The 15,037-nt window shown below is 46.6% G+C and overlaps 1 protein-coding gene across 1 annotated transcript in view; it reads right to left on the minus strand.

Annotated features, from left to right (window-relative positions):
* The window catches only part of LOC126989371 (sphingomyelin phosphodiesterase 5-like), a 46,064-nt gene that overhangs the window by 22,091 nt on the left and 8,936 nt on the right, over window positions 1-15,037 (minus strand). The window contains exon 2 of the mRNA XM_050847985.1: window positions 6,725-6,891. Coding sequence (XP_050703942.1) covers window positions 6,725-6,888 — 164 coding nt within the window. The 5' untranslated portion in view covers window positions 6,889-6,891. The remainder of the gene's footprint in view (window positions 1-6,724; window positions 6,892-15,037) is intronic.

Below are 15,037 nucleotides of genomic sequence, written 5' to 3' on the forward strand. Positions count from 1 at the left end.
AATGGAGGGAACGGAATGGGGCTGAAGGGAAGGGGAGGGAGGAAGGGGGAGGAAATGGGGGAAAGGGGGGATTGGATAAAGGAGGAATGGGGTAGAGAAACAGGAGTGAAGTGGAAATGGGGAGTGGAGATGGAGGGGATGGAATGGGGTTGAAGGGAAGGGAGTGATGGGGAGGAAATGTGGAGTGGGAATGGGGTGAAGGGAAGGAGTGAGGGGAGGAAATGGGGAGGGAATGGAGGGATGGAATGGAGCTGAAGGGAAGGAGGTGATGGGAATGGGGGTGAAGGGAAGGGAGGATGGGGAGGAAATGGGGAGGAGAATGGAGGGGATGGAATGGGGGTGAAGGGAAGGAGTGAGGGGAGGATATGGGGAGTGGGAATGGAGGGGATGGAATGAAGCTGAAGGAAGGGAGTGAGGGGAGGAAATGGGGAGTGGGAATGGAGGGATGGAATGGGGCTGAAGGAAGGGAGTGAGGGGGAGGAAATGGGGAGGGAATGGAGGGGATGGAATGGGGCTGAAGGAAGGGAGTGAGGGGAGGAAATGGGGAGTGGATATGGAGGGGATGGAATGGGGCTGAAGGGAAGGGGAGGATGGGAGGAAATGGGGAGGGAATGGAGGATGGAATGGAGCTGAAGGAAGGGGAGTGAGGGGAGGAAATGGGGAGGGAATGGAGGGGATGGAACGGGGTGAAGGATGGGAGTGAGGGGAGGAAATGGGGAGGGAATGGAGGGGATGGAATGGGGCTGAAGGAAGGGAGTGATTGGGAGGAAATGGGAGGGAATGGAGGGATAGAATGGGGCTGAAGGAAGGGAGGAATGGGAGGAAATGGGGAGGGAATGGAGGGGATGGAATGGGGTGAAGGGAAGGAGGAGGAGGAAATGGGGGAGGAAATGGGAGGGATGGAGGGGAGGAAATGGGGAGTGGGAATGGAGGATGGAATGGGGCTGAAGGGAAGGGAGGATGGGGAGGAAATGGGGATGGAATGGGCTGGAATGCTGGGAGGTAATGGGGAGGGGAGGAGGGGATGGAATGGCTGAAGGAAGGGAGGATGGGGAGGAAATGGGAGTGGGAATGGAGGATGGAATGGGGTGATGGGAAGGAGGATGGGGAGGAAATGGGGAGGGAATTGAGGGGATGGAATGGGGCTGAAGGGAAGGGAGTGAGGGAGGAAATGGGGAGGGAATGGAGGGATGAAATGGGGTGAAGGAAGGGAGTGAGGGGGAGGAAATGGGGAGGGAATGGAGGGGATGGAATGAAGCTGAAGGGAAGGAGGAGGGAGAGGAAATGGGGAGGGAATGGAGGGATGGAATGGGGCTGAAGGTAAGGAGGGGAGGAAATGGGGAGGGAATGGAGGGATTGAAAGGGGCTGAAGGTAAGGGAGTGAGGGGAGGAAATGGGGAGGGAATGGAGGGGATGGAATGGGGCTGAAGGAAGGGATTGATGGGGAGGGAATGGAGGGATGGAATGGGCTGAAGGGAAGGAGGATGGGGAAATGGGAGTGGGAATGGAGGGGATGGAATGGGGCTGAAGGGAAGGGAGTGATGGGGAGGAAATGGGGAGTGGGAATGGAATGGGGCTGAAGAGAAGGGAGTGATGGGGAGTGGGAATGGAGGGGATGGAATGGGGCTGAAGGAAGGGAGGATGGGGAGGGAATGGAGAGGATGGAATGGGGCTGAAGGAAGGGAGGATGGGGAGGGAATGGAGGGGATGGAATGGGACTGAAGGGGAGTGATGGGGAGGAAATGGGGAGTGGGAATGGAGGGGATGGAATGGGGGTGAAGGGAAAGGAGGAGGGGAGGAAATGGGAGTGGGAATGGAGGGATGGAATGGGACTGAAGGGGAGGATGGGGAGGAAATGGGGAGGGAATGGAGGGGATGGAAAGGGGTGAAGGGAAGGAGTGAGGGGAGGAAATGGGGAGGGAATGGAGGGGATGGAATGGGGCTGAAGGAAGGGAGGAGGGGAGGAAATGGGGAGTGGGAATGGAGGATGGAATGGGAATGAAGGGAAGGGAGGATGGGGAGGAAATGGGGAGGGAATGGAATGGGGCTAAAGGGAAGGAGTGATGGGAGGAATTGGGGAGGGAATGGAGGGGATGGAATGGGGCTGAAGGGAAGGAGTGATGGGGAGGGAATGGAGGGATGGAATGGAGCTGAAGGGAAGGAGGATGGGAGGAAATGGGGAGGGAATGGAGGATGGAATGGGGCTGAAGGGAAGGGTGATGGGAGGAAATGGGGAGGGAATGGAGGGGATGGAATGGGGTGAAGGGAAGGAAGGAGGATGGGGAGGGAATGGAGGGATGGAATGGGGCTGAAGGGAAGGGGTGATGGGGAGGAAATGGGGAGGGAATTGAGGGGATGGAATGGGGTGAAGGAAGGGAGGATGGGAGGAAATGGGAGTGGGAATGGAGGGGATGGAATGGGGCTGAAGGAAGGGAGTGAGGGGAGGAATGGGGAGGGAATGGGAGGGATGGAATGGGGTGAAGGAAGGAAAGGAGGATGGGGAGGAAATGGGGAGGGAATGGAGGGGATGGAATGGGGCTGAAGGGAAGGGAGGAGGGGAGGAAATGGGGAGTGGGAATGGAGAGGATGGAATGGGGCTGAAGGAAGGAGTGAGGGGAGGAAATGGGAGGGAATGGAGGGGAGGAAATGGGGAGGGAATGGAGGGGATTGAGGAAGGGGGAGTGGGAGGAAATGTGGAGTGGGAATGGAATGGGGCTGAAGGGAAGGGAGTGGGAATGGAGGGGATGGAATGGGGCTGAAGGGAAGGGAGTGATGGGGAGGAAATGGGGAGTGGGAATGGAGGGGATGGAATGGGGGTGATGGGAATGGGGAGGAAATGGGGAGGGAATGAATAGGGCTGAAGGGAAGGAGGAGGGGAGGAAATGGGGAGGGAATGGAATAGGGCTGAAGGGAAGGGAGGAGGGGAGGAAATGGGGAGTGGAATGGTGGGGATTGAATGGGGCTGAAGGGAAGGGAGTGATGGGGAGGAAATGGGAGGGGAATGGAATAGGCTGAAGGGAAGGGAGTGAGGGGAGGAAATGGGGAGGAATGGAGGGGATGAAATGGGGCTGAAGGGAAGGGAGTGATGGGGAGGAAATGGGGAGTGGGAATGGAGGGGATGAAATGGGGCTGAAGGGAAGGGAGTGATGGGGAGGAAATGGGGAGTGGGAATGGAATAGGGCTGAAGGGAAGGGAGTGAGGGGGAGGAAATGGGGAGTGGGAATGGAGGGGATTGAATGGGGCTGAAGGGAAGGGAGTGATGGGGAGGAAATGGGGAGTGGGAATGGAATAGGGCTGAAGGGAAGGGAGTGAGGGGGAGGAAATGGGGAGTGGGAATGGAGGGGATGAAATGGTGGTAAAGGAAAGGGAGGATGGGGAGGAAATGGGGAGTGGAATGGAGGGATTGAATGGGGCTGAAGGGAAGGGAGGATGGGAGGAAATGGGTGTGGGTATGGAATTGGGCTGAAGGGAAGGGAGTGAGGGGGAGGAAATGGGGAGTGGGAATGGAGGATGAAATGGGGCTGAAGGAAGGGAGGATGGGAGGAAATGGGGAGGGAATGGAATAGGGCTGAAGGAAGGGAGGAGGGGAGGAAATGGGGAGTGGGAATGGAGGGATTGAATGGGGCTGAAGGGAAGGGAGGAGGGGAGGAATGGGAGGAATGGAATGGGGCTGAAGGAAGGAGTGGGATGGAGGGGATGGAATGGGGCTGAAGGAAGGGAGTGATGGGGAGGAAATGGGAGTGGGAATGGAGGGGATGAAATGGGGCTGAAGGAAGGGAGGATGGGGAGGAAATGGGGAGTGGGAATGGAATAGGGCTGAAGGGAAGGGAGTGATGGGGAGGAATTGGGGAGTGGGAATGGAGGGGATGGAATGGGGCAGAAGGGAAGGGAGTGATGGGGAATGGGAATGGAGGGGATGGAATGGGGCTGAAGGAAAGGGAGTGAGGGGGAGGAAATGGGGAGTGGGAATGGAGGGGATGGAATGGAGCTGAAGGGAAGGGAGTGATGGGGAGGAAATGGGGAGTGGGAATGGAGGGGATGGAATGGGGCTGAAGGGAAGGGAGTGATGGGGAGTGGGAATGGAGGGGATGGAATGGGGCTGAAGGAAGGGAGGATGGGGAGGGAATGGAGGGGATGGAATGGGTGAAGGGAAGGAAGGGAGGATGGGGAGGAAATGGGGAGGGAATGGAATGGGGTGAAGGGAAGGAGGATGGTGAGTGGAATGGAGGGATGGAATGGGGCTGAAGGAAGGGAGTGATGGGATTGGTGGGGATGGATTGGGGCTGAAGGGACGGGTGTGTGGGGGAGGAAATGGGGAGTGGGAATGGAGGGGATGGAATGGGGCTGAAGGGAAGGGAGTGATGGGGAGGAAATGGGGAGTGGGAATGGAGGGGATGGAATGGGGCTGAAGGGAAGGGAGTGATGGGAATGGGGGTGAAGGGAAGGGAGTGAGGGGGAGGAAATAGGGAGTGGGAATGGAGGGGATGGAATGGGGGTGAAGGGGAGGAGGGGGCGGAAATGGGGAGTGGGAATGAAGGGGATGGAATGGGGCTGAAGGGAAGGGAGGAGGGGAGGAAATGGGAGTGGGAATGAAGGGGATGGAATGGGGCTGGAGGAATGGGGAGGGAATGGAGGGATGGAATGGGGCTGAAGGGAAGTGATGGGGAGGGAAATGGGGAGTGGGAATGGAAGGATGGAATAGGGTGAAGGGAAGGAGTGAGGGGAGGAAATGGGAGTGGAAATGGAGGGATGGAATGGTGATGGAGGGAAGGGATGGGAGGGAATGGGGAGTGGAATGGGGTGAAGGGAAGGGAGTGATGGGGAGGAAATGGGGAGTTGAAATGGAGGGATGGAATGGGGCTGAAGGGGAGGGAGGGGGAGAAATGAGTGGGAATGGAGGGATGGAATGGGGCTGAAGGAAGGGGTGAGGGGAAGAAATGGGAGTGGGAATGGAGGGATGGAATGGGGGTGAAGGGAAGGAATGAGGGGAGGAAATGGGGAGGGAATGGAGGGGATGGAATGGGGTGAAGGGAAGGGAGGAGGGGTAGGGAATGGGAAGGGAATGGAGGGATGGAATGGGGCTGAAGGGAAGGGAGTGAGGGGAGGAATGGTGAGTGGGAATGGAGGGGATGGAATGGGGCTGAAGGAAGGGAGTGAGGGGAAGAAATGGGAGTGGAATGGAGGGGATGGAATGGGGTGAAGGAAGGAGGGGGAGGAAATGGGGAGGGAATGGAGGAGATGGAATGGGGCTGAAGGGAAGGGAGTGAGGGTAGGGAATGGGAGTGGGAATGGAGGATGGAATGGGGTGAAGGGGAGGAAATGGGAGTGGGAATGGAGGGGATGGAATGGGGCTGAAGGGAAGGGAGTGATGGGGAGTGGGAATGGAGGGGATGGAATGGGGCTGAAGGGAAGGGAGTGAGGGGGAGGAAATGGGGAGTGGGAATGGAGGGGATGGAATGGGGCTGAAGGGAAGGGAGTGATGGGGAGGAAATGGGAGTGGGAAGTAAAGCTAAAGGAGTGAGGGGGAGGAAATGGGGAGGGAATGGAGGGATGGAATGGGGCTGGAGGGAAGGAGTGAGGGGAGGAAATGGGGAGTGGGAATGGGGTGAAGGGAAGGGAGTGAGGGGGAGGAAATGGGGAGTGGGAATGGGGGTGAAGGGAAGGTAGTGAGGGGGAGGAAATGGGAAGTGGGAATGGGGGTGAAGGGAAGGGAGTAATGGGGAGTGGAAATGGAGGGGATGGAATGGGGCTGGAGGGAAGGGAGTGATGGGGAGTGGGAATGGAGGGGATGGAATGGGGCTGGAGGGAAGGGAGTGATGGGGAGTGGGAATGGAGGGGATGGAATGGGGCTGGAGGGAAGGGAGTGATGGGGAGTGGGAATGGAGGGGATGGAATGGGGCTGAAGGGAAGGGAGTGATGGGGAGTGGGAATGGAGGGGATGGAATGGGGCTGGAGGAAGGGAGGATGGGGAGTGGGAATGGAGGATGGAATGGGGCTGGAGGAAGGGAGTAATGGGGAGTGGAAATGGAGGGGATGGAATGGGGGTGAAGGGAAGGGAGTGATGGGGAGTGGGAATGGAGGGGATGGAATGGGGGTGAAGGGAATGGAGTGAGGGGGAGGAAATGGGTGAAAATCGTCTAAGAATAAAAGAAATAAAAATGTCTGAATGAAAAACTAAAAGAAAGAAATAAAAGAAGAGAAAATGGGACACACACAAACACACACACACAAAAAAAAATAAAAATAAAGGGAGAAAAAAAAACAAATAAAATATATAAAGGAAAAAAAACACTCATTCATTTTCCTCATTCTCTCTTCTACCTTTATTTTTTTTTTTATTCTTTCCTCCTCCTCCTATGCCTCACATCACCCCATCTTCTATCTATTCTTCCTTCTCTCTTCTTTCTAATCCTCCTCTTCCTCAATGCTTTCTCCTCCTCCTACTCCTCCATTCACTTCAATTCTCCTTCTTCCTCTTTTTGTTTCTCTGTTTTCCTTCCTTCTCTCTCTTCCTTTATCACTCCCTTCTTCCTCTTCTTTCTTTTCCTCTTATTCTCCACCCTCGTTCTTCCTGTCTTTCTTTCTCTCTTTCATTTCTTCCTTCCTTCCTTGCCCTTCCTCTTATGTTCAATCTCTATCCATTCTTTCATTCTCCTCAATCTCCTCCTCCTCTTCCTTATCCTATCAACACACTCCTACAACCACACACACACACGCTACACACCTGAAAAACAAGACAGGCGTGGAGACATCATCGTGCGTGGTAAGTATGTAGAAGGCGGCTGCGTGGGACAGGCTGTGAACAAGGGGGGCTGTGAGGGCCTCGCTGACCACATCCACCGCTCGCAAGGGCCACCAGGCGTACCGAGACAGTCTAGGGGGTGCCATGATCTGTGGGGAAGGGGGGAGTTAGTACTGGGGTGAAGGGTGAAGGGGGGAGACTACAGGGGTGAATTGGGATAGAAGAAGATGGTATATAGGGTGCAAGGGGAGGGAAGGTTAATATTTTGTGAAGTTAGGCTAAGTTACGTTGGGTAAGGTAGGGTTAGGTTAGGTAAGGTGAGGTAAGGTTAGGTTAGGTTAGGTAAGGTTAGGTAAGGTTAGGTTAGATTAGGTAAGGTTAGGTAAGGTTAGGTTGGGTAAGGTTAGGTTAGGTTAGGTAAGGTTAGGTAAGGTGAGGTAAGGTTAGGTAAGGTTAGGTTAGATTAGGTAAGGTTAGGTAAGGTTAGGTTAGGTTGGGTAAGGTGAGGTAAGGTTAGGTAAGGTTAGGTTAGGTTAGGTTAGGTAAGGTGAGGTAAGGTTAGGTTGGGTAAGGTGAGGTAAGGTTAGGTTAGGTTAGGTTAGGTGAAGGGTTAGGGAAGGAGAGTGTGATATTAAGTTAGGTAAGGTGAGGTTAGGTGAGGTTAGAGTGGTACCCTTAGGCAGTGAAGGGTAAGGGGGAAGGTATAGGATGAAGGGGAAGGGAGAGTGTGATATTAAGTTAGGTAAGGTTAGGTTAGGTTAGGTAAGGTGTGGTGAGGTGAGCATAGGTGAGATAGGTTAGGTTAGGTTAGGTTAGGTTAGGTAAGGTTAGGTAAGGTGTGGTGAGCATAGGTGAGGTAGGTTAGGTAAGGTTAGGTAAGGTGTGGTGAGGTGAGCATAGGTGAGGTAGGTTAGGTTAAGTTAGGTTAGGTAAGGTTAGGTAAGGTGTGGTGAGCAAAGGTGAGGTAGGTTAGGTTAAGTTAGGTTAGGTAAGGTGTGGTGAGCATAGGTGAGGTAGGTTAGGTTAGGTAAGGTAAGGTAAGGTTAGGTAAGGTGTGGTGAGGTAAGGTAATGTTCGGTGGTGTGAGGTAAGACAACAAGCTGAAAGGTAAAGTAAGGTAAGGTAAGCAAGGTCTGGCTGAAAGGTAAGCCCAGGTGGTGCCAATAAGACTGTATGAAACAAAATAAAATAAATGAAATAAAACCTAAAAAGTAAATAAATAAATAAGAAATCCACAGAAACTAAAATAAAAAATAGAACCTGTAACTAGCCCCAAACACTCTATAGATAAATAACTAAAAGTCTTGGTTAGGTTTGTTCTGGTTAAGTCAGGTGAGGCATCAAGACACCTCTCCACCCGAAACTGACTACTCTTCTGACTACTCTTTACTTTTATCTTTTATGGGAGCGGCAAGTAGTGGGCTTTTTTTTTTTTTTTTTTTTTTGCACTCTTTTTGTTAGGGATGTACCGATGTATCAGTATCAGTGGTATCGGCACATTTCAAAAGTATCGGTATCGGCTGATTTTCTACCGATACTACCGATTCTAGAAGGAGTTTTGTACGTCACATGTCACTCGCTGCAAATAATTTTGTTCAACAGAAATTGGATTTTCTAAATTGTTGAAAAATATTAGAAAAGTGTAATTATCTAGCATCATGATACTACATAGTTTGGAGTTTCCCGCGATTTAATTTTCATCACTTTAAACGATAAGATTCATATTACTTTGAATACAAGTATATAATACTTAGTGTACAGTGTAGCCTTTGGTACCGTGGACCGTACAATACAGGTTTAGTGCTAGTTGCTTCGGCAAAGAGAGGAGAGGAGAAATACAGTACCACAAACATAAGGGATTGGAATAAAACAATAAAATAAGAATGGGAAATAAAAACAGGGATTGGAATAAAAATAAAACACTTCACTTCAATTTAACCCGAGAACGTCGGCAGACCCTTTTTTGGGCTTTCACGAGTCGTGGCTGTGGTACGGTGGACCCTAAAAAAGGGTTCGCCATAAAACGCCTAATTCGAGCTAATTGTAGGCGGTGGTGGCATAGCGCAACCCACCATGAATGGCTTAGGTCAATGTGGTGGGTGAGTGATCTTGAGGTGGGCTTTTTTGTCATAGGTGGTGCTGTAAGGTCATGACATACTGAATTAGCTATCCATACAGTAATCACTTGTCAAATTCTCTAAAGTACACAACAAGCAACTCACAGCTAGAGGCCATGCGTAACAAGACTGTTTATTTTGTACCAAACACCACCAAAAAAGAATGGAGTTTGAGTAGAAGTAAATATTTTTAACGGCTTTATGATTACGAGAGGAGTACAGGTAACTCTCGATTTATGCGAGTTTGGTATACGCGTTTTTAAAATAACGCGGGGTCCAAAATCCAAATAAATGATTAATTTACACGTTTTTTCCACTTATAGGCGATATTTTATGGAGTGGCCGCCATATGTCTCACGCAACTGGACTCACACGGCGCCGCAGCCACACAGCTGAGCTCAGTTCTTCCCGCGCGCCACTTGAACAACAATACAGTACAGGAAATCCCCTATATACGAAAGGGTTAGGGACTGAAAAAACCTTTCGTTTATCGATTTTTCGTATATCGAAGCCATTTCCCCCATAGGATTGTTAATAAATAGGGGGGTTAGGGACCAGCGCCAGCAAAAAAAAAAAAAAAAAAAAGTTAAATATAACTATGCTTAAAAGCAATTTACTACTCACAATACAATGAAACGCAAGGCTCATAAATAATTAAAAACAATTACCATTTCCTGTTCCTTTACTGTTATAGAAATGCATTACATATGTTAGGACAATCCCCTCTAACTCGTCACTACAACTCATCACTTAACATTGCCAATGTTTACTTCCCAAGCTGTGAAAGGCCAGTTTCGACTCTCGTGCCCGAAACACGTGCCAAACAGTACACCACCGCACCACTCCAAGCCCCCCCCCAACCCCTCCATCACCCTCACGTTTCCTCACGCTGGCTGGGATGTGTTTCGGATTCGAGTCGAAGCAAGGGGTTCACAAACTGGCAACGCTAAGTGATGAGCGTTGAAGTGGAGGGGACTGGACATGGACACTTGCTGCCTAATCACTGCGAGTGTGCGTGAGGCTGTTGACGGCGCGCGGCGACCGATATAGACATCGGGTACGAAACAGTGGGCGCGGAAACTGTCGTACTTTTCGTATATGCGAAGCATGTCTTTCGTGAACCGAAAATTGTCCTATATTTTTCACTTTCGTATATCCGAATTTTCGTACATCGAGCTTTCGTATATCGGGGATTTCCTGTACCCACGCTGCCACGCTACTCAACAATAGGGGTTGGCAGGTACCGGCACCAGTACCGGTACTAATGGTACCAGCTATATGGTATGGTACCGGTACCAGACTGCTCTGTACTGGTACCAATAGTAGCCAGTCGCTCATGGTGTCCCTCATTTCTTCCTCACACGAGTGAGGCTGAGACTGAGTGGATATCTCAGTGATATGGATATTCTCTCTCTCTCTCTCTCTCTCTCTCTCTCTCTCTCTCTCTCTCTCCACTAAATGAAGTGAATATTTATTTTTCGAGAGAAACCTACCTCTTGTTTGATTTACATTGTTTTTGATTTACGCGACCTCTTTAAGGAAACAATACTCGCGTAAATCGAGTTACCTGTACTCTGATATACGTTCCATGCTCTTTTCTTAGTCTCAAAATGCAGATTAATTTTGTCGTTTCTCGGGCACTTCTCGGCTTTCTTATAGCCGAAGCCCATGGGTTAAGGACGCACCACATAGACTGGACCATAGGCTCTGTGTGGTCTGAATACCTATGTAAATCTATGTAAACTGCTCCCTCTTTCTCTCCCTCTCTCACTCACTTTTACTTGGCAACTGGGAGGTGAGAGGGAAGACTGACTACTATATTGGAGGAGGAGGAGGAGGAGGAGGAAGGGTGAGGAGAGGGAGATTATGCAATGGAGGTGTTTTACATAATATAAGAAAGAGATGCTGGAATAAGAAGGAAGGAAGGAAGGAAGTTACCATCTTACCAATAAAGAAATAGAAGAAAAGAGAAGAAAGAAGACAGAAAGAGAGTGAAGGAAGAGGTATTTTATGTAACCAAAAACAAGGAAGGAAGGAAGAAGGAAAAAAAGTTACTAACAAATAAAAAGAAAAGAGAAAAGAAGAGAAGAGACAGAAAAGAGAGATAGAACCAAATAAGAAAGAGAAGAGGAAAGAAAAGAGAGAGAGAGAGAGAGAGAGAGAGAGAGAGAGAGAGAGAGAGAGAGAGAGAGAGAGAGAGAGAGAGAGAGAATCTATCTATCTATATGTATGAAAAGTTCTCAAAATGTTACTATATATATCTTTATTATTATTATTATTATTTTTATTATTATTATTACCATTATTATTATTATTATTATTATGTATCAGCATCGGTGGTATCTGCACATTTCAAGAGTATCGGTATCGGCTGATTTTCTACCAATACTACCGATTCTTGAAGGAGTTTTGTACGTCACATGTCACTCGTCGCAGAGAGAGAGAGAGAGAGAGAGAGAGAGAGAGAGAGAGAGAGAGAGAGAGAGAGAGAGAAAAGAAAGTCATGTTAAGATAATACTCAACAAGAAGCAGATACAGATACTCCTCTCCCTATCTTATCAGCACCCTTTGATCACACTGAAGGGTGCACAGGCTATAATTATTGGAAGTACTTTAGTTTCTTAATAGTAACCAAAAATACACATAAATTAACCAAAATATGTATAAATTAACCATATGTATAAATTAACCAAAAATATATATAAATTAATCAAAAATACACACAAATTAACCAAAAAATGTATAAATTAACCATATGTATAAATTAACCAAAAATACACATAAATTAACCAAAATATGTATAAATTAACCATATGTATAAATTAACCAAAAATATATATAAATTAACCAAAAATACACACAAATTAACCAAAAAATGTATAAATTAACCATATGTATAAATTAACCAAAAATATATATAAATTAACCAAAAATACACATAAATTAACCAAAATATGTATAAATTAACCATATGTATAAATTAACCAAAAATATATATAAATTAACCAAAAATACACATAAATTAACCAAAATATGTATAAATTAACCATATGTATAAATTAACCAAAAATATATATAAATTAACCAAAAATACACACAAATTAACCAAAAAATGTATAAATTAACCATATGTATAAATTAACCAAAAATATATATAAATTAACCAAAAATACACATAAATTAACCAAAATATGTATAAATTAACCAAAAATATATATAAATTAACCAAAAATACACATAAATTAACCAAAATATGTATAAATTAACCATATGTATAAATTAACCAAAAATATATATAAATTAACCAAAATATGTATAAATTAACCAAAAATATATATAAATTAACCAAAAATACACATAAATTAACCAAAATATGTATAAATTAACCATATGTATAAATTAACCAAAAATATATATAAATTAACCAAAAATACACACAAATTAACCAAAATATGTATAAATTAACCATATGTATAAATTAACCAAAAATATATATAAATTAACCAAAAATACACATAAATTAACCAAAATATGTATAAATTAACCATATGTATAAATTAACCAAAAATATATATAAATTAACCAAAAATACACATAAATTAACCAAAATATGTATAAACCACCCAGACATATATATATATATATATATATATATATATATATATATATATATATATATATATATATATATATATATATATATATATATATATACAAAATTTAACCAAACAATATAGAAAAATTACCCCCAAAAATATATAAATTAACCAAAAACATGTACAAAAATTAACCAGACTAAGGACACTGAAACTGAAAAATGAGACAAATAAATCAAGCAATCAACACATTAAAATGTTGTCACAAGGAAATCAATCCCACGGACAGCCACCAATTTATCAGGAGTTGTCATTATTAGCACACCTGCCTCATCCCCCCCCCCAGGCACCCTGGGTAAGCCCACACACACCTGAGCGAGCCTTTTCCTTCCATTCTTTCATTAATAGAAAATGTCAAAACCTTGCTTTCTCTAACTCTTCCCGTGACTTCTGGCATCTAGCCAAAAACATCTCCTCCAACTTCACTTCTTCATCTTTCCCTCCACTCCTCAGTCCTGACGGCAACACTGCCGTCTCATCTATCTCTAAGGCTGAACTCTTCTCTCAAACTTTTTCTAAAAACTCCACTCTGGACGATTCTGGGCATATTCCTCCTACTCATCCCCCCTCTGACTCCTTTATGCCTGTTATAAAGATTCTTCAAAATGATGTTTTCTATGCCCTCTCTGGCCTCAATCCTCAGAAGGCTTATGGACCTGATGGAGTGCCTCCTATTGTCCTTAAAAACTGTGCCTCCGTGCTGTCACCCTGCCTGGTCAAACTCTTTCGCCTCTGCCTGTCAACATCTACCTTTCCTTCTTGCTGGAAGTATGCCTTCACACAGCCTGTACCTAAGAAGGGTGACCGCTCCAATCCCTCAAACTACCGTCCTATTGCTTTACTTTCTTGTCTATCTAAAGCTTTTGAATCAATCCTTAACCGTAAGATTCAAAAGCACCTTTCCACTTCTGACCTTCTATCTGATCGCCAGTATGGGTTCCGCAAGGGGCGTTCTACTGGTGATCTCCTAGCCTTCTTAACCCGGGAACGCAAACCTTCAGTTTTTGTCACACATACACAAACCTGGGGTGTAGCTAACCCCATTTTCGGATCGAGAAAAAACACGTTTCCTTTCAAACAATTGTATTTTTGAAAAATTCCACAGAAATTAGCCTCCTTCCTCTTCATTTTGGTTGTTAAAGTTACTTGACTCACTAAATTCTTCTGGTCTAAAAAAAAATAATGGAAAAATACTGAAATTTCAAGTTTTCCCAAAAATTCGAGATAAAAATTCAAATTAAATAAAAAAAATTTCTTTAAAGAAACAGGTACCAAAAACACATACCTGGGGTGGTATGCACCCCAGCATATCATAAAGTGGGGTGTCATGCACCCCATAACACACATGGCACATAGTACAAAAACACTAACGTGGGGCGTGCTGCACCGAAAAAAAGAATAACATCAACAACAGAAGGAGCACCAAACACACACGTGCACCACCTCCAAGAGCAACCTTCGGACTAACCCGGCAAGGATCGCTGAAGAGCTGTGAGCTAATGCAGGAGAATTGCCAATGTTTTTTTTTTTTGTGGGGTGGACAGCACCCCAGGTTTGTGTTCCCGGGTTAACTGACTCTTGGTCATCCTCTCTTAGCCGTTTCGGTGAAACCTTTGCTATTGCGCTGGACATATCAAAAGCTTTTGATAGGGTCTGGCACAAATCTTTGCTTTCTAAACTACCCTCCTACGGTTTCTATCCTTCTCTCTGTACCTTTATCTCCAGTTTCCTTTCTGACCGTTCTATTTCTGCCGTGGTTGACGGTCACTGTTCTTCCCCTAAATCTATTAACAGTGGTGTCCCACAGGGTTCTGTCCTATCTCCCACTCTTTTTCTGTTGTTCATTGATGATCTTCTTTCCAAAACGAACTGTCCTATCCATTCCTACGCCGATAATTCCACTCTGCATTATTCAACTTCTTTTAATAGAAGACCCACCCTTCAGGAACTTAACGACTCAAGGCTGGAGGCTGCAGAACGCTTAGCCTCAGACCTTACTATTATTTCCGATTGGGGCAAGAAGAACCTGGTGTCCTTCAACGCCTCAAAAACAGTTTCTCCACCTATCCACTCGACACAATCTTCCAAACAACTATCCCCTATTCTTTGACAACACCCAGCTATCACCTTCCTCAACACTAAACATCCTCGGTCTATCCTTAACTCAAAATCTCAACTGGAAACTTCATATCTCATCTCTTACTAAATCAGCTTCCTCGAGGCTGGGCGTTCTGTACCGTCTCCGCCAGTTCTTCTCCCCTGCACAGTTGCTGTCCATATACAGGGGCCTTGTCCGCCCTCGTATGGAGTATGCATCTCATGTGGGGGGCTCCACACACAGCTCTTCTGGACAGAGTGGAGGCAAAGGCTCTTCGTCTCATCAGCTCTCCTCCTCATACTGATAGTCTTCTACCTCTTAAATTCCGCAATGTTGCCTCTCTTTCTATCTTCTATCGATATTTCCACGGTGACTGCTCTTCTGAACTTGCTAACTGCATGCCTCCCCCCTCCAGCCCGCTGCA

The sequence above is a fragment of the Eriocheir sinensis genome, unplaced genomic scaffold (assembly GCF_024679095.1).
Source record: "Eriocheir sinensis breed Jianghai 21 unplaced genomic scaffold, ASM2467909v1 Scaffold1138, whole genome shotgun sequence".
Classification (NCBI taxonomy): domain Eukaryota; kingdom Metazoa; phylum Arthropoda; class Malacostraca; order Decapoda; family Varunidae; genus Eriocheir; species Eriocheir sinensis.